This window comes from Carcharodon carcharias, chromosome 36, assembly GCF_017639515.1.
Source record: "Carcharodon carcharias isolate sCarCar2 chromosome 36, sCarCar2.pri, whole genome shotgun sequence".
Lineage (NCBI taxonomy): Eukaryota > Metazoa > Chordata > Chondrichthyes > Lamniformes > Lamnidae > Carcharodon > Carcharodon carcharias.
The window spans coordinates 1020438-1039777 of NC_054502.1; the positions used below are offsets into that span (position 1 = coordinate 1020438).

Sequence of the window (19340 nt, forward strand, 5' to 3'; positions counted from 1 at the left end):
ACTCTAGACGCTTGAGCATGTAATTCAGCCTGACTATCCCATTTTTCAAGATGAGACATTACACCAAATCCCCATCTACCCCCTTGCATGGATGTAAAAGATCCCATGGCATTACTTTGAAGAAGAACCGGGGAGTTCTCCCAGGTGTCCTGTAGCCAATGTGTATCCCTTAACCAACATAATTTAAAACAAAAATATTTGATCATTTTCACATTACTGTTTGTGGGAGCTTTTTTCTGTGAAATTCATTGGCTGCATTTCCTACATTACAATAGCATTTAAACTTCAAAAGTACTTCATTGCCTGTAAAGCACTTTGGTATGTCCTGAGGTGCTATGTTAAATGCAAGTCTTTGTTTCTTTCAGAAACCACAACTCAACGCAGCTCAAATGCAATTTTATTTAATCCCAGATTTTTCACTCCACACTTGCTCGGGTCGGGTTCCATGGGAGTTGGTGCCTTCCACTCAGTTAAGCAGCTGTTCTTTGTGTGTGAGCCCAGACAGTGGATTGTAGCAGGATATTCAAACATGACAATGTCACTGTCAAGACTGATCCTGTGCCCCTGCATTGACACTGAGTTTGAGCAGAAAAAATTAAATCAGCTACTGTCCTACTCCTGACCACTGTTCAGAGATCCCTGTTGGGAAGCAAGTCACTGGATACAAGCTGAGATCAACATAGGGCTTCACTGTGATGCCTGATGACAAAATAGCCAGGTAATCCTCATTATCTGGGTACTCAGAACAAAAAGAAAAGTTGTATTTATATAGTGCCTTTCACAACCTCAAGACATCCCCAAAGTACTTTACAACTAATGAAGTACGAATGAAGTATAATCACTTAGTTGCAATGGTGGAAATGTGGCAAACAATTTCCACAGAGCAAGCTCTCATAAACATCAGTGAGAATATGTTTAGTGGAGTTGGCTCAAGGATAAATATTGTCCCAAGACACCATGGAGAACTGCCCTACTCTTCAAAATAGTGCTGTGGAATCTTTTATATCCACCCAACAGAGCAGACAAGGCCTCAGTTTAATGTCTCAGCCAAAAGATGGAGCTTTCTTCAGTGCATGACCACTCAGTACTGCATTGAAATGTTGATCCAGATTATGTGCTAACATCTGTGAAGTGGGACTTGACCCCACAATCTGGGACTCAGAGGCAAGAGTGCTACCAATTGAGCCATGGCTAACCCCTTGAAAAGAAAAGAAAAATCACTTGCATGAGGTGTTGAAGAGAGCTGCTAGTGCTCATGGAGCCTGAACTTCAGCAAGAAAAAGAAACCTAAATCGTCTGTAGAATAAATGATGCGGCACTAGTGGAGGGAGGGAAAGACCAAGTGTCAAAGTCAGGTGAAGCAGCATTAGAGGGCAGAGAACAGTTGGCCCCAATTTAGTCCAATACTTACTTTTAAATAATTTCTATGTTCCTACTTATAATGAGACCCGCCCATGTAAACTTGTCACACTATAGTTACACCTTCCTGCCAGTAGTGGTGCTGCACCAATCCTTCTCCACACCCACACTGGTGGGAGGATGTAACTACAGCATGATTGTTTTACAAAGACAGTTTTCATTCAAATTTTGGACATATAAATTTATAATGAAAAGTTGAGAGAAAGTGTATCCAGACAAAAGATTTTTGATGTATAATAGGCGGTCCAGACATTGCGAACAAAACAGAGACTGCATGCAGGCTTAGTTTTACTCATTTTAATTTAATTGTATTAAAATCACAGCTTCAAAAAAATTCAAAGGAAATAAAGATGGATCAGGATCTGACAGTGCTGGGGAAAGAGGAGACCCAGAGATTAATTGTGGAAAAATAAATGTTATTAGGCCATCATTTCTTCCTCCCCTGATTTACATTTTGTTTTCTCAAATTGTTCAAGCTGCAAATTATCAGGCCACCCTTGGAACTGACAGGAAGGTTGTGATGTGACTGAGATTGCATTCTGTTCCTTTAGGCTGATACATTTGGACAGTAACTGATCTGATGGGACTCAATAGCACCTTAAGAACATTGAGCAGGTTAGAAGCATCAGATAAAATATTCGGACTACACAAACTCCCTATACTGAGGAACTGATACATCAGCACTTGATTAGATGAGTATATGCCCCTCCAAGAAGGATCAGGAATCATACCTTACATTGCCACATTGTTCGGTTGATTTCTTACTCTCCCCTTTATAAAGTTCAGAATATCACAAGTTCTTTGCAACACTTCCTTTCCCCCTGGAATTTGTTACAAGTAGATATTGAAACTAGGTTGACACTCAACAGTCAGGCCCAGCCATTCTCCAATGCGGTTTCTGTCCTGAGGAGACTCAGCACCCATATTAGATCCTCACAAGGACAATCCCCACACTGAATGCAGGGGCACGATAACAGTGAAGGGAGGGTAGGTGAGACAGGCTGGGTGAGGCGCAAGTGGGGAAGGAGGGACAAAGAGAAGGTAGGGCAAGGTATGTGGTGAACCCCAGGTGGGTGGATGGAGAGGGCTCATTTGTGGATGGTTGGGTGGAGGATAGGGAACAAAGGCATGAGTGTGAAGGAGTAGATTGGGTGGGTATATGGCTGGAGTTCTGAGGTTTAAACTGCTGGTTAAAGTTGATTGAAAATCTTAAAGGCTAACTCTCCAAGTCAAGGACAGATGTCCATCTTAAGAATTTTAACACATTTCCAGACAGCTCCTTTATAAGGTGAATACACGGGAACCTTGGAACTGGTAGACTATCCTGAAATAAAAACAAAATACTGGAAATAGCAGCAGTCCTGGCAGCATCTGTGGAGAGAGAAGTAGGGTTAACGTTTCAGGTCCTAATTTTTCATCAGAGTTCTGAGGGCCTGAAGCACTAACACTATTTCTCTCTCCACACTGCTGTCAGATATACTGAATAATTCCAGCATTTTCTATTTTTATCTCAGATTTTCAGCATCCATAGTATTTTGCTTTTGTATTAGACTACCCTGATGCTGAGTGGGGGATAATACTGACATAAACAAGGCTGAAAAGAGGCTTTATACTTGGGGAGTTTTCAGGGCAGCAGCTGCTGATGGGCTTCCTCCCTCCACTCAAATTAAACAGCTGAATTTGTAGCATTGTGCAGCTTACTCCAGTTTGTAACACAGGCACTGCATTGAAATGTGAGGTCCTGTCACTCGGCACAGACAACTGCAGCCTCAAAACAGGCTCAGTGGAATGAGGTGGACTCGTAGGCTCCTCCCTTCCAGACAGGATGGCACAGGCTTAGGCCATCAGTCTTGTCTGTTCCTGCCAGGGCTGAATCCAAAGTTAAGGTCGTGGTGAAGCCAAGCGACCCTTGCCAAAAGGCTCTCAATCTTCTGTAGGAACAAGAGAAGGAGGTTGACCAAGACACAAGGTTGTATACCTGCAAAGTTCACATCAGACTCCTCCTGGATGGAGGTTGGCTGCCTGCTGTCAGTGCTGGCTCAATGTGCATTCGAGCTGACTGCTTGCAGAGGTCCCTCAGTTCCTTGATCTCCTCCAGAACCTGCTTGGCTTGGGTCCAGTTGGTCAGAGCCTCAGTGAGTAGCCGCTCCGTCTCATAGAGGGCGCTCTGGCCATCTGATTTCCCTGAGGAGTCTCTGTTCTGCCTTTTCCGGCTCCCGTGGTTGCCAGCCTCCAGCAACAGCTGCTGAGTTCTCTCCAGTTTCAGTGCAATGAGTTCCCTGACCTGCCCCAACTGCTCCTGCTCCATACTGCTTGATTGGGTCTCAAACCCTTTCCGTAATGCAGACCTGTGCACAGATCCTGCTCGGGACAGGATTTCCTCTGACGCGCACTTGTTTAGCTCCGCAAAGGGTAGTTTCTTTGGGATCTTTGGCGAGGAGGCCCCTTCCCGATCCAGAGAGGTGGCTGATTCCCTCTGCCGACCGTCTCCTTTCTTCTGTAGGTTGCCACTCCGGGAGAAGAGCTCCTTCTCTGTTACCATGTCTCCCTTCTCCACGGTTTTGGTGGAGGTTTCATAGTTCGATTTGGGGTGGCTGGTACCAAGCTGATTGGTGCAGAAACTCTCTGCACAAGTTCCATGATGGTCCAGGGCTGTATCTTCTTCCTGGATCAGGTCGAGGGTCAGCATGCCATCGGATGTGGAGGTAGAAGCCTGTGGACACCAGATAAACACTTCACAATCTTGCTCAGGTCATACATGATGTTCTTTTTATAATATTCCCTCCACCCCTCAATCTGTCAAAGCACTAGTTCTTGCTGGGGAATGGGTTCCCTAGCATCCTTGACCCAGGTGCCTAGATAGTGAATATTTGCAGACTATTCAGCTGCAGAGGGCATTGCAACCAAGTCTGATCCTATCATCCCCAACACCACACACACAAATTACAACATGGAAACAGGCCAATCAGCCCAACCAATCTTTAAATCAATCTCTAAATCAATATTTATGCTCCACAAGTGCAGCATCCTAATCCCACCTGTTCCTATTTTCCTTTCAACAATTTTTCTACTCTTCTTAAATGTGGATATGTTCCACTAGAATAGTGATTGGGTGTAGGAACCATGGCTGATCATCCCCCTACCTTGTCAGGGGCCCCAAGACTAATTGTAATGTCCCAGGTATTGGCCACCTGGATGAAAGTTGCTCCTAGGTGCCTATACCAGCTAAACCCAGGGCAGCAACAGCAAACATCCAACGCGCACTTGTTTAGCTCCACAACATCAACATCTTGGGGGTTATCATTGATGAGAAACTGAATAGGACCAGCCATATAAATACTGTGACTACAAAAGCAGGTCAGAGGGTAGGAATCCTGTGACGGGTAACTCAGCTCTGACTCCCCAAAGCCTGTCCACCATCTACAAGGTACAGGTCAGGAGTGTGATGGAATACTCCCCCACTTGCCTGGATGAGTGCAGCTCCCACACTCAAGAAGCTCCACACCATCCAGGACAAAGCAGCCCGCTTGATTGGTACCCCATCCGCAAATATGCACTCCAATCTACAAGATGCACTGCAGGAACTCACCAAGGCTCCTTCGACAGCACCTTCCAAACCCACGACCACTACTACCTAGAAGGACAAGGGCAGCAGACACATGGGAACACCACCACCTGGAAGTTCCCCTCCAAGTCACCCACCATCCTGACCTGGAAATATATCTATCACTGCTTGTTTGTCGCTACAACCACACCAACCCCCTCCACCTCTCTGTCTCTCTATCTCTCCGCCCCCCACACACACACCTTAAACCAGCTTATATTTCAGCTCTTTCCTGGACTCGAACTCAAGTTCTGTCGAAGGGTCATGAGGACTCGAAACGTCAACTCTTTTCTTCTCCGCCGATGCTGCCAGACCTGCTGAGTTTTTCCAGGTAATTCTGTTTTTGTTTTGGATTTCCAGCATCCGCAGTTTTTTTGTTTTTTTTTTTCTGGAAATATATCGGCTGGTCCTTCACTATCGCTGGGTCAAAATCCTGGAACTCCCTCCCTAACAGCGCTGTGGGTGTACCTACACCACATGGACTGCAGCGGTTCAAGAAGGCAGCTCACCACCACCTTCACAAGGGTAACTAGGGATGGGCAATAAATAATGGCTCACATTCAATGAATAAATAAAAAATAGCTCCCAAATTCCTCTGTTGCCCCATGCCCATCCCAGCCAATTCCAGTCTGTCCCACAGTTTGTGAAGGCTGAAACCCAGGAGCTGATTCAGCCTCTCAAGCAGGCCACAGTTGACTTGCTGTCTCGGTGAAACAGAGCTGCCTCTTGTGCCAAGATTGATGAATGTATGAAACCAACTTCATCTGCATCTGAGATTAAATTCACATTATGTTAAGCAGTATTACAGACTGGACTCCAGCTGTGACAGGCATTGGGCTTTTAGTTTCTTTTTGGAGCAGGCAGGCAATTTGTTTAGGTGCCTGGCCCCTTTAACTTTGTCTGCAGTCACGCACACGCCCTAACTTAAAGGGGCCAATTTGTGCATGGCCCGTGTGGGGTCTTTTGAGTGTTGCACAGCCATGGAGCTTAGAGAAAGGGAACATTAGTTACTGCTACTGGAACTCTAGGATTGAGACCTCGTCCTAATTTCCTCAGCTGGCAGTCACACCTCCCTAGGCAACCATCCTAGGGCTCCTTCCATCAAAGTTAGATTCCTCTCCACTCCAGGATTTCTCGGGGAGAAGTCTCCAACGTTGTCCTAACTGCAGCCCAACATTGCCCTGCCAACATTTCTGTGACTGCACCCTGACAATCCTGGGCCCAGGACTATACTGAGTGAAGTTGAGGAACGGGGAACCCACTCACCACTGCCATCAGGTGGCCGCGAGTGGGTGGCCGGCGGGTGTGCTGGATTTTCACTCGGTCTCGAGTCGGGTGGGCAAGAAAGCTTTCTTCATCAACGGTCACCTGTAATTAAACAAATGACAGGAGTGGAATCCATGTCTGTGACCAGTACGCTTAACCACACAGAACCCCTACATGCACGCAGAAATCAATCACACCCAACCCCCAAACTCTCCAGAACACACATACACACTTGCACAGAGGGATCAAACATCCCCCTGCCCTACAGACGCATACACAAACAGAGGGATTGAATTTCAGCCACACACAAGGACCAAACTCACCCCTCATGCCCCCCCCCCCACACACACACACACACACACAGAGACCAAATCCCATCCACATGTTGCATGAAACACTCCCAGGACAGGTACAGCACTGGGTTAGATACAGAGTAAAGCTCACTCTACACTGTCCCCATCAAACACTCCCAGGGCAGGTACAGCACGGGGTTAGATACAGAGTAAAGCTCCCTCTACACTGTCCCCATCAAACACTCCCAGGACAGGTACAGCACAGGGTTAGATACAGAGTAAAGCTCCCTCTACACCGAACTCATCAAACACTCCCAGGACAGGTACAGCACAGGGTTAGATACAGAATAAAGCTCCCTCTACACTGTCCCCATCAAACACTCCCAGGACAGGTACAGCACGGGGTTAGATACAGAGTAAAGCTCCCTCTACGCTATCCCCATCAAACACTCCCAGGACAGGTACAGCACGGGGTTAGATACAGAATAAAGCTCCCTCTACACTGTCCCCATCAAACACTCCCAGGACAGGTACAGCACGGGGTTAGATACAGAGTAAAGCTCCGTCTACACCGAACTCATCAAACACTCCCAGGACAGGTACAGCACAGGGTTAGATACAGAATAAAGCTCCCTCTACACTGTCCCCATCAAACACTCCCAGGACAGGTACAGCACAGGGTTAGATACAGAATAAAGCTCCCTCTACACTGTCCCCATCAAACACTCCCAGGACAGGTACAGCACAGGGCTAGATACAGAATAAAGCTCCCTCTACACTGTCCCCATCAAACACTCCCAGGACAGGTACAGCACGGGGTTAGATACAGAGTAAAGCTCCCTCTACACTGTCCCCATCAAACACTCCCAGGACAGGTACAGCACAGGGTTAGATACAGAATAAAGCTCCCTCTACACTGTCTGTACTGTGCCATTTTAACTTAGTGCTGAATTTCTGGTGCCAAATTTGTAAGAATGTGTGAGCTGTTACCTCATCAAGGACGCGGTTCTTTGCTCGGCTGAGCGCGCTGCTCAGAACATTAATCCATGATTCCTTCTCCTCAGGACTCACTGCCAGGAAGACCAGATTTGGTACCTGGAGGGAGATGCATAAGGACAATGAGTGAGTAATGTGGTGGTGGCAATAATACCATAGCAATGAAATTGACACCAAATGTAGAGCCTTAATAGGAGGCACTGCTGGCCTCAGGGGCATATGATGTTCAACAGATATTTATTTATTTTGCATTTTAGCTGAAGTGTAAACGTAGGATTATGGAGGAAAGAACAACCATGCATTTATACTGCATCTTTCATAATCTCAGGAGATCCCAAAGTATTCTGCAGCCAATGTGAAGTATGTTTAAAATGTTTATTTTTTATTATTCATTCATGGGATGTGGGCTTCGCTGACTGGGCCAGCATTTATTGCCACAGTCTTGATGTCATGTATTGTAATTTGTGTGCAACAACCTCCCACAAACAGTAACGTGATAATGACCAGTTAACATGTTTTAGTAATGTTGGCTAAGGGGTAAATATTGGGCGAAGATCCTGAGAGAACTCCCCCGTTCCTCAAAGTAGTGCCATGGGATCTTTTACATCTATTTGAAAGGGTAGATGGGACCTTGATTTGGTGCCTCACCTGAAAGATGGCACCTTTAATAGTGAAGTGCTCCTCGGTATTACGCTGTGTTGGTATGGATTTTGTGCTGGAGCCTGCAGAATAGCGTTTGAACCCTCAACCTCCTAACTCTTGAGGTGAGAGTATTAGCCACTGAGTGACAGCAGAAGGAAATAAGCCTTAGTACAATTACAGTTGGAGATGGAGAGGCCAGCTGGATCAAAATCTTGCCAAGCATGGGATACAGGACTTCCCAGCAGAGATGACAAGGGCCAGCACAGGTTAAGGTGAGTCACATGTCAGCACTAGAAGCCCCATTTCCCCTCACTGCAACCTCAAGGGAAAATTATGCTCCTGCCAATCAGTGCCAGAGAGGCTCATGGGAAGGGAACATGCACAGGATCGCTAGCGTCAGATAGCGGTGTGTACACAAGGAGAAGCTCACCGTGTTACCGGGCTGTTTGTTGCGGACCAGTGTGAACTTGCTGTGGTTTTTCTTGCTCCGGCTTTTCGATTTGCGCAGTTCTTCGCATTTCTCATAGTCTGTCAGGTCGAACTTATCTGGAACCTTCTTCTCATCTTTCACCTGTGAATTGGAACAATCAGGATGAGCTGAAGAGCCGGCTGAGAATGAAAGCAAAGTCTTTGAATATTTTTAAGGCCGAGGTGGATAGATTCTTGGTAAGCAAGGGGGTGATAGGTTATTGGGGTAGGTAGGATGCAGATTTGAGATTACTATCAGATCAACCACGATCCTATTAAATGGCGGAGCCGGCTGGAGGGGCTGAATGGCCTACTCCTGCTCCTTGTTTGTATGTAAAGCAGGGATATACCTGGTCTCACCCATTCCTCGAACTTCAGCAGTTTATCAACATCACTCCGAAACCAAGGAAGCAAAGGTGGTTGGAAGTGACTGTGGAGCTGCTGCAAGGTGCCTCTCGTCAACCTTTTTCCAAACATCGACTACAATCCTTGCCAATCAATGTGAGGTTAAAGTATGGAGCCTGCATGAGGTGGCAAGGATGCAAAGACAAGATGTAGTATAACGACTCCGGCCCTCAAACCTTCGACATAAATCACAACTGCACAGGTAGGTGCAAGGCTGAACTACTCTTCCATTGGAATGGAATGGAGTGAAACCAATTAGACTAACACCAAGAATGTTAAACGGTTAGCTACATCTTTCCTGCTCCACACTTGCATTGAACATCCACCCTCAGGGCATTCTCTTTCTTTATCTGCCCTCCCTCACTGGGAACCAGCTGCATCGCTCCCAAATGATCATTCCTCATGTGAACGTGGGCAGGATATTTGACTGAGGGGCAGCAAAGGCAATCCTGTGTGCTCAGCACAAAGCCACACACGCTAGCTTAAAAGGGTCACTGGGTTGTGATCAGGAATGGAAACTCTGATCAGTGTAAGGTTGGTCGCAGCCATCCTGTAGTCAGAATGAATCCAGGTGCTTTGAGAGGGGAGCTAAGTTTATCACAGATTGCAGACTGTCACCTCACTTCTTATAGATACATTAGAAACGGCTGGTGAAGCTCTTTCCCCTGCCATTGTGTAGCCCCAGTTGTCTCTTAGTTGAGACCAGCTAACTCAGCACAGCCCAGTAGTGAGATAACAAACATACGCAATAGGAACAGAAGTAGGCCATTCAGTCCCCCGAGCCTGCTCTGCCATTCAATAAAGATGGCTGATCTATTGTGTTTTGAATTCCACATTTCCTCTACCTCTGATAAGTTTTGATTCCCTTGCCTAACAAGAATCTACTTACCACCTTAAAAATATTCAGTGACCCCGCCTCCACCACCTCCTGAGGCAGAGTTCCAGAGTTGCATAACCCTCTGAGAGAAAAAATTTCTCCTCATCTCTGTCCTAAAAGAATGACCCTTCATTTTAAATCAGTGCCCCCTAGTTCTGGACTCACCCACAAGAGGAAACATTCTTCCCATGTCCACCTTGTCAAGGCCGTTCAGGATCTTACATACTTCAATCAAATCACCCCTCACTCTTCTAAACTCCAGTGGAAACAAGCCCAGTCTGTCCAACCTTTCCTCATCAGTAACTGTATGGCTCAAGATTACAGCTGTCCTCTCCCACCAAAACTTCAGTGATGGGAGTCAATAGGGTCAAAGGCTCCCCCCCCCCGCCCAAGTCAGGTCTGAACCTTGCTGTAAAGACAATGGATCTGGAGTCTGTCTCAGTAGATGGAAACCATCATATTGCTGGATTTTTCAGAATGCCACAAAATCCATGGGAATTGCACCCTTCCAAAACTGAAGCCTGTTCATGGAATTAGTAACTAGGACAAAGAGAGGAAGTGAGGAGACATCCTGGGATTCCCCGTCTGATTAAAGAGGGATCGAGTTCTCTTATAAAAAAGCAGGAAATGAAACTGAGGGGGTAAAATTGATGTGTTCTCTCAAAGTCCTTTCCATATTCCCCCATCCTCATCAATAGAAAAGTGTATATATTTGTCAGCTTCCCATGTTAAGCAAGCAGCAGTGACGAAAGCTCACAAAATGAATGTTACCCAGGATGGAGATAAAATGTGTTTTGAGAAATCAAGCAACAGGTCTTTGGGCAGCATCATCAACCTCCTTGGAACCACTCCTAGCACTGACTGTCTGACCACAATAAAATGGCAAAGTCAGGGTTTCTGTTCCTGATCAGTCTCCACAGAGTATCATTGTGAGTGCATGTGAATGGTGAATGAGGACAGGACTGGAGGCATTCTGTGCTGACATTGATTAGTTAAAGAGCCTCCTTCTATCTACAGCTCCCTCCTATACCTACAGCTCCTCCCTCTGCCCACAGACAGCTCTCCCCTTCTCTACTAACAGCTCCAGCTCTCTCTGCTGACAGGTCCTCCCCACTCTCTACCGCTAGCTCTCTTTCTCTGCCAATAGATTCCCCCTCTACGACCATTTTCCTCCCTGTCCCTCTTTCTACTGCTAGGTCCTCCCTCTATCAACAGACAGCTTTCCCTTTCTCTACCAACAGCTCCCCCTTTCCACTGACTGCTCCTGCTTTCTCTACAGACAACTCCCCCACCACTCCCATCTACTGACAATACCCCCCCAATCCACCAACAGCCTCCCTCTCTCTACCAACAACTCCCCCTCTCTTACTGACAGCTACCCCTCTCTAGGGACAGCTCCCATTCTCTGCTGACAGTGCCCCCTCACTACCAACAGCTCACCCCCTCTACCGACACCTCCCCCTCTCTAGCAATAGTCCCCTCTGTACAGACAGCTCCTGCTCCCACCCATAGTTCCCCTGCTACCATTAGCTCCCCCCTCAATCGATAGTTCTACCAACAGCTCCCTGCCCCTACCAATAGCTCCCCTATCTATTGACAGCTCCCTCCGCCTCTACCAACAGCTTGCCCTGATACCAACAGCACCCCCTTTACTGATAGTTCCCGTTCTCTAGTGACAGCTTCCTCCACCCCCACCCACTCACAGCTGCCCCCCCTCCTCTACTGAGAGCTCGCTCCTCTCTATTGATACCTCTCCCTCTACCAACAACTCTTAAATAAGTGAACACTAAAATTAAGAAGCTTCAAAAGGTGAAAATTCACAATGCACCATGATTGCCAGCAGGACCAGTGTAAACAGACGCCCCTGTCCAGCACCCCGACGTGACCAGTGCCTACAGATTTCAGGGGTTAGTTGCTTCATCCTGAAGCAAGTGTGGCACCCTTAATCTCCTCAGCCTTTAGAAAGGATAGTCAGCATGACAGTTCATCCCTCCTGTCAGTTAACAGTGCAGCTGTTTACAACTAAAATACATTTTGTGCATTAGGAAAGTGACCACTATTCATGGCAGTGAAGGTGAGGGTAAAGGACGAATGTGGAGTGAGGGTGAGTGGTACAATGAAGAGCAGACACAGGGTGAAGGAATACCGTCGAGCTGAACCATGTGGCTCTGTTTCTCTCCAAAAAGTTATAATTAGCTGGCTGATCAGGATTTGTAAATGTGTGGGTTAGAGAGTGTCACCAAACAAACACTTTTTAAACACAGCTTATCAATCCTGGAATGAAATCTTATCGAGGAGCAACTGTCACAAACTGCCTTTTAAAAATAAATAATGAGTCAGTTTTAACATTTTTAGCTCATTTCCATCTCCAGAATTTTTTTAACTGTTATCTATTTTCATTTGAGTTGATGATATTTGTGTCTCTCTATGCATACTCTGTGTTTGTGCATGTGTTATTGTGCGTACTGTGTAGACATGCATGTGTTTTGGTGCGTATTCTGTGTGTTAAACATTGGTGCTGTGGAATACGTGAGTGACAGCCCAATACATGTCTATGTGCACAGCATGTTGTGGCTTTTCTGTACAGACAGGCGGTGATGGAATGAAACCTCAGATGTACTGTCCTTCCTCTGTCCTCACTCAGCAAAACAGGAAGTGATAAAATGCAAGGTTAGAACTCAACTGTTTTTTGTGTACTTGACTCCTCCTTTCCTGCACCTTGGCTTCCAGATGCAAATGTGCTCTGTACAGAAAAGCCCAGAGACTCTCCTAATATCACATTAAGTGCACCACTCGCTGTGACATTGATCCATAACGTCCAGATGGTGCCAGGTTCCAACTCCTAGTCTGTGCTGAGCTAACTCGTACCACACAGGGCAGCAGTTAGGGACTACAATTGTTCTCAGAATCCCTGGGCTAAGGAGGTAAAAAAATCAGACAAGATCATTGCTGGAAAAAGTGTTTGTTGAGAAAGAACAGGATCAGGTTTGCTGCAGTGCTTTCACCGATGAATAATCTGCCGACGTTCCCAAGTGAAAAATGACCACTTGAATTAGGTATTGGAGAGGAGCTGGAACCTGTTCCCTAGCAAAGAGTTCTTTAGCCAATCACTTGAAATTATTGTCCTTGGTTCTCAACCCTTCTGCCAATGGAAACAGTTCCTCCCTACCCTGTCTAGTCCCTCATGATTTGGAACACCTCCATCAAATGTCCACTCAACTTTTATCCCACTACTGGACTTATCCCAAGAACTGAACATTTATAACCAGCACAGTTGCTGAAATAATCAGCATTAATGAAAGGATTTCAGAGGTTGCTGGTGCTGCCATGAGAATGGCCTTCGCAGGAGAGGGTTTTGGATGTTTGCGATCAAGAGTGGCCTCACTGTCATTACACAAGAATATGTTTGGGGTGCTAATTGAACCTCAGAGTAATGGCACAAAATCAAACCAAATGGGATCCAAAGCTTTTTCAGAGTCATTATCAATTTATGTGTCTGATTTTTAAGCTACCTTCCACTTCCAATTGCTCCTCATTGTAGCTTTTCATCTTTTTATCTGGAATAATGTATCAGTGTGTCAAGGAAATGTTTGCTATCTTTCCTTCAAAGCTTTGAAAACTCCAGGCTATCTCAAACCTGTGGAACTAGTGATCTCCCCAGGTCACTTCTTCCTCTTACTATCTACAGGCCATTAAAATCCAAGCCTGGCATCAACTAACCAGTAATTGCACAAACGTTGGCATTAAACTAATCACTACTTTAAGATTAGCCTGCTCTTCTTTCCTTATTCATTTCACTTCTGATCCTTCAGCTGAGCTTCTCAATAGGGAAAATCTGTTCTTCAGTTTCTGAGCACCTCACCCTCACTCCACCCATCCCAAATCCCTGCTTATCCCAGTAGGAAAAATCAGCAAGGATTGAACTCTGAGAAATTCAAAAACATTCCAACAAATGGGAGATGGAGCCAGTGATGGGGGAGGTAGGAAAGAGGAGTCATTGATGAAGGATGTAGGACAGAGATGGAGGCAGTAACAACGAATGTAAGAGAGAGATGGATCCATTAGTGGAGGATGTAGAGAGAGATGGAACCAGTGATGGAGAATGTAAGAGAAAGGTAAATCTAGTGACAGAGGCTGTATTGGAGAGATGGACCCAGTGGTGGAGGGTGTAAGGGAGAGATGGACGCAGTGATGGAGGATGTAGGACAAAGATGGATTTTTTTTAGAGAAATTAAAGAGAGATGAACCCAGTGACAGTGGACGTAGGAGCGAGGTGGATCCAGTGATGGAGGATATAAGAGAGAAATGGACCCAGTGACGGAGGATGTAGGAGAGAGATGGATCCAATGACGGAGGAATTAGAGAGAGCTGGATCCAATGATGGAGGACATAGAAGAGAGATGGATCCAGTGGTGGAGACTATAGGCAGGAGCTGGATCCAATTATGGAGGATGTAGGAAAAAGATGGACCCAGTGACGGAGGATGTAGGTGAAAGATGGATCCAATGATGGAGAATGTCGGAGAGAGATGGACCCAGTGAATCAGAATGTACAGAGAGATGGATCCAATGATGGAGAATGTCGGAGAGAAATGGACCCAGTGAATCAGAATGTACAGAGAGATGGATCCAATGATGGAGAATGTCGGAGAGAGATGGACCCAGTGATGGAGGATGTAATAGAGAGATAGACCCAGTAACGGTGGATGTAGGAGAGAGATGGATCCAGAACAGAGGAATTAGAGAGAGATGGACCCAGTGATGGAGGATTTAGAAGAGAGATGGAACCCATGAAAAAAAGCAGTTACTGACAATGTTGGACAATACTGGAAATTATGTTATCTCTCAAATTAGCTTGAACAGGAAGTGAGCAGTCATTACAGGACTATGCACAGACACAGTGACACTTATAGCTATTAGCCCTTAAATAATCTGAGATACGAACAAGGAGCAGGAGTAGGCCATTCAATCCCTCAAGCCTGCTCCGCCATTTAATAAGATCACAGCTGATCTGATAGTAACCTGAAATCTGCATCCTGCCTACTCCCGATAACCTATCACCTCCTTGCTTACGAAGAATCTATCCACCTCTGCCTTAAAAATATTCAAAGACTCTGCTTTCACCACTTTTTCGGAAAGAGAGTTCCAAAGACTTATGGCCCTCTGAGTGAAAACATTTCGCCTCATCTCTGTTTTAAATGGGTGACTCCTTATTTTTAAACAGTTCTAGATTCTCCCACAAGAGGAAACATCCTCTCCACATCCACCCTGTCAAGACCCCTCAGGATCTTATATGTTTCAATCAAGTCACTTCTTACTGTTCTAACAAGCCCAGCCTGTCCAACCTTTCCTCATAAGATAACCCACTCATTCCAGGTATTAGTCTGGTAAACCTTCCCTGAACTGCTTCCAATGCATTTAATATCTTTCCTTAAATAAGGAGACCAATACTGTATCCAGTACTCCAAATGTGGTTTCACTAGCGCTCTGTGTAACTGAAGCATAACCTCCCTACTTTTGTATTCAATTCCCCTTGCAATAAACGATAACATTCTATTAGCTTCCCTAATTACTTGCTGTACCTGCATTCTAACTTGTGTGATTCTTCACCCTAGTGATCCCTCTGCACCTCAGAGCTCTGCAATCTTTCACCATTTAGTTAATATGCTTCTCTTTTATTCTTCCTGTCAGAATGAACAATTTCACATTTTCCCACATTATACTCAATTTGTCAGATCTTTGCCCACTCACTTAACCTACCTATATCTTTTTGTAGTCTCCCCATGTCTTCTTCACAACTTATTTTCCTACCTGTCTTTGTGTCATCAGCAAATTGTGACATCACCCATCCATCCCTTCATCTAAGTCATTTATATAAATTGTAAACAGTTAAGGTCCCAGCACTGATCCCTGTGGCTCACCACTCGTTACATCTTGCCAATCTGAAAAAAAACCACATGCCTACTCTCTGCTTCCTGTTAGCCAGCCAATCTCTATGCTTGCCAATATGTTACCTCCTACACCATGAGGTTTTATTTTTTGCAATCACCTTTCATGTGGCTCTTTATAGTTTCAAAAATCTCATTCTTAAATTTCCCTTTCTCCTTGAACCCACCTCCAACTGTTTTCTCACTTGTCCAGTACCCAGTGAGCAAGGGGAAATTGCAGCCCAGTCTAATATTAGCACACAAGGGAGGATGTGGGCCGCTTAACAGTGATCAGGATCATGCACCCTACTAAATTCCCCACCTTCGCACTCACCCCCCCATAACAGGTGCATTGTGGCTAATTGCAGCTCCAACTGAGATCAGCAAAGTGAACCAGGGACCCATGCGATCCCAAGGGCTAAGCACCAGGTATCTACTCAACCAAAGTGAGATCTAAAATTTTGTTCCTGATGAATGTTGAGATTCCATGATCCCTCCATACTGCAGGATGCCTGTATGTGCCTCAGATCAACTCTTTATCTCACAACCCCTCTTTACCTTAGTACTCTTCCCTGTGTGCCTCAGGACCCACAGGATCCCTCTCTGTGTCTCAGGATCCCTCCCTGTGTCTCAGGATCCCTCCCTGTGCCTCAGGATCCCTCTCTGTGCCTCAGGATCCCTCTCTGTGCCTCAGGATCCCTCTCTGTGCCTCAGGATCCCTCTCTGTGCCTCAGGATCCCTCTCTGTGTCTCAGGATCCCTCTCTGTGATCCCTCTCTGTGTCTCAGGATCCCTCTCTGTGTCTCAGGATCCCTCTCTGTGTCTCAGGACCCACAGGATCCCTCTCTGTGCCTCAGGATCCCTCTCTGTGCCTCAGGATCCCTCTCTGTGCCTCAGGATCCCTCTCTGTGTCTCAGGACCCACAGGATCCCTCTCTGTGTCTCAGGACCCACAGGATCCCTCTCTGTGTCTCAGGACCCACAGGATCCCTCTCTGTGTCTCAGGACCCACAGGATCCCTCTCTGTGTCTCAGGATCCCTCTCTGTGTCTCAGGATCCCTCTCTGTGCCTCAGGATCCCTCTCTGTGTCTCAGGATCCCTCTCTGTGTCTCAGGACCCCTCTCTGTTTCTCAGGATCCCTCTCTGTGTCTCAGGATCCCTCTCTGTGCCTCAGGACCCCTCTCTGTTTCTCAGGATCCCTCTCTGTTTCTCAGGATCCCTCTCTGTGCCTCAGGATCCCTCTCTGTGTCTCAGGATCCCTCTCTGTGCCTCAGGACCCCTCTCTGTGTCTCAGGGTCCCTCTCTGTGCCTCAGGATCCCTCTCTGTGCCTCAGGATCCCTCTCTGTGTCTCAGGGTCCCTCTCTGTGCCTCAGGACCCCTCTCTGTGCCTCAGGACCCCTCTCTGTGCCTCAGGACCCCTCTCTGTGCCTCAGGACCCCTCTCTGTGCCTCAGGACCCCTCTCTGTGCCTCAGGGTCCCTCTCTGTGCCTCAGGACCCCTCTCTGTGCCTCAGGACCCCTCTCTGTGCCTCAGGACCCCTCTCTGTGCCTCAGGATCCCTCTCTGTGCCTCAGGATCCCTCTCTGTGCCTCAGGATCCCTCTCTGTGCCTCAGGATCCCTCTCTGTGCCTCAGGATCCCTCTCTGTGTCTCAGGATCCCTCTCTGTGTCTCAGGGTCCCTCTCTGTGCCTCAGGACCCACAGGACCCATCTCTGTGTCTCAGGATCCCTCTCTGTGCCTCAGGGCCAGGACTCTCTCAGTCTCCGGACACATACCTCTCTCTCTGAGATGTATAGCTGATCTGTCTTTAAGATCACGTAGCGGTTTTTCCAGATTTCCCGAAATATTCCTCTCCCGCAGTATTTCCGAATCCAGCCACACTTCTCGGGTTGGCCAGGCGGCTGATTCCCTTCCTGGGTGCCCTGGATAATGAAGCAATGTTAGTGAGCAGGAGAATATCAGTGAATGGAGCTGGGAGGAGATGCTGTTCACACCGGGGCTTTCGGGCTGTACACAATTATTATTATTATTATTATGAACATTATATTTTCTTTCGCAGTATTTGATTCCCCCAAAATTCTCTTTTTTTTTCTCTCTCTCTCTCTCTCTGGGTCCAGTTCATGTAAATAAAATGGGACGGAGTGGGGAAGGTGGAGCCTGACTCTCAGACCCCGATCCCAGAGGCACGGCCCGGCTCTTGGCCATCACTCACCCTCTTATTCGGCAGTGTCTTCTTCATCATCCAACAGCCCCAGCCCTGGCTCCGGCGGCTGGAGATGGTCAGGGGCTCTTGGTCTTTCTTTCCCTCTGCCTGGGGTTCTGTTCCTCTCCTTTCGTCTGCTTCTGCCTCTGAGTTTCCCTGTATCGAGCTGTCCCTACCCTCCTCTCCCTGCTTCTGTCTGCCTATCCTCTGCCTCTATTTCTCTCTCGCTAGCCCTCTCTATCTATCTATTCGCCCCGACGCTATTTCTCTAGATACACTTCTGTCGATGCCTTTATTCGCTGTGTCTATATATCTTACTGTCTGTCTCTGTTTCTGTATGTCTATTTCTGTCTCAGGGTCACATCCGTTCTATTGCATTTCTTGTTTCCCCACTCACGATGTCAGTCTGAATGGCTGGACGGCGGTCTATTTTGCTGCCTCCCTCTCCCCGCCTCTAACTCATCTTGTTAAAACCAGTGAGCGGGGCCGGATTTTTTGCTGCTTTCAGAGGAAGTTGACGTTAACCCATTGCGGGTTGTGAACTCAGCCTGCCTCTGGGAAGTTCTAAAGCTTTTTATCTGTTTTTTTTAAATGACCGATGTTAACAAAAAGTGGAAAATGGGAGGCCGGCCAAAAGATCCTGGAGTAGCCGAGCCTGGAGATGATAAATGCATGGACACGGGTTTCAGCGGCAGATGGGCTGAGGCAGGGGCAATGTTACAGATTTGTACATAGGCGGTGCTGATGATGGAGAGGGTATTGTGGAAATCTTAGCTTGGGGTCAAATAGGATACCAAGATCCTGAACAGTCTGGTTCATGCTGAGCTAATGGCCAAGGAGAGGGATGGAACTGGTGTGTGGGAACGCAGCTTGTGATGGACACAAGACTTCTAGTTTCTAGTTGAGTGAAATTTCTGCTGGTCCATTTCTGGATGTTGGACATGTTGGGAGTCACAATCTCAGAATTAAGAGTCTGCCATTTGAGATTTGAAATTTCTTCATTCAGAGGGTCGTGAACCTGCTCAGTTGGTTAGACATAAATAGGAGCAGGAGTAGGCCATAATGTCCCTGGAGCCTGCTATTCAATACCATAATGGCTGATCTTCTGCCTCAAATCCACTTTCACTTGAGAGACCAAAAATCTATTTCAGCCTTACACATAATCAACGATGGAGCATCCACAAGCCTCCAGAGTAGAAAATTCCAAAGATTCACAACCCTTTGCGTGAAGAAATTTCTCCTC

General features: G+C 46.7%; 1 protein-coding gene and 1 long non-coding RNA gene across 2 annotated transcripts in view; one reads left to right on the forward strand and one right to left on the reverse strand.

The window, feature by feature from the left end:
• LOC121272914 overlaps nucleotides 1–19340 on the forward strand; it is a 45802-nt gene that overhangs the window by 5205 nt on the left and 21257 nt on the right. The window contains exon 3 of the long non-coding RNA XR_005941921.1: nucleotides 7647–7704. This is a non-coding gene — a long non-coding RNA (uncharacterized LOC121272914). The remainder of the gene's footprint in view (nucleotides 1–7646; nucleotides 7705–19340) is intronic.
• Nucleotides 1708–18540, reverse strand: LOC121272911 (pleckstrin homology domain-containing family O member 1-like). The gene is made up of 6 exons (XM_041179773.1): nucleotides 18107–18540; nucleotides 17670–17816; nucleotides 8651–8791; nucleotides 7573–7677; nucleotides 6290–6391; nucleotides 1708–4132 (listed from the first exon to the last, which is right to left on the reverse strand). Exons 1-6 carry the CDS (start codon nucleotides 18134–18136, stop codon nucleotides 3407–3409), a joined length of 1251 nt encoding a protein of 416 aa, XP_041035707.1. The 5' UTR covers nucleotides 18137–18540; the 3' UTR covers nucleotides 1708–3406.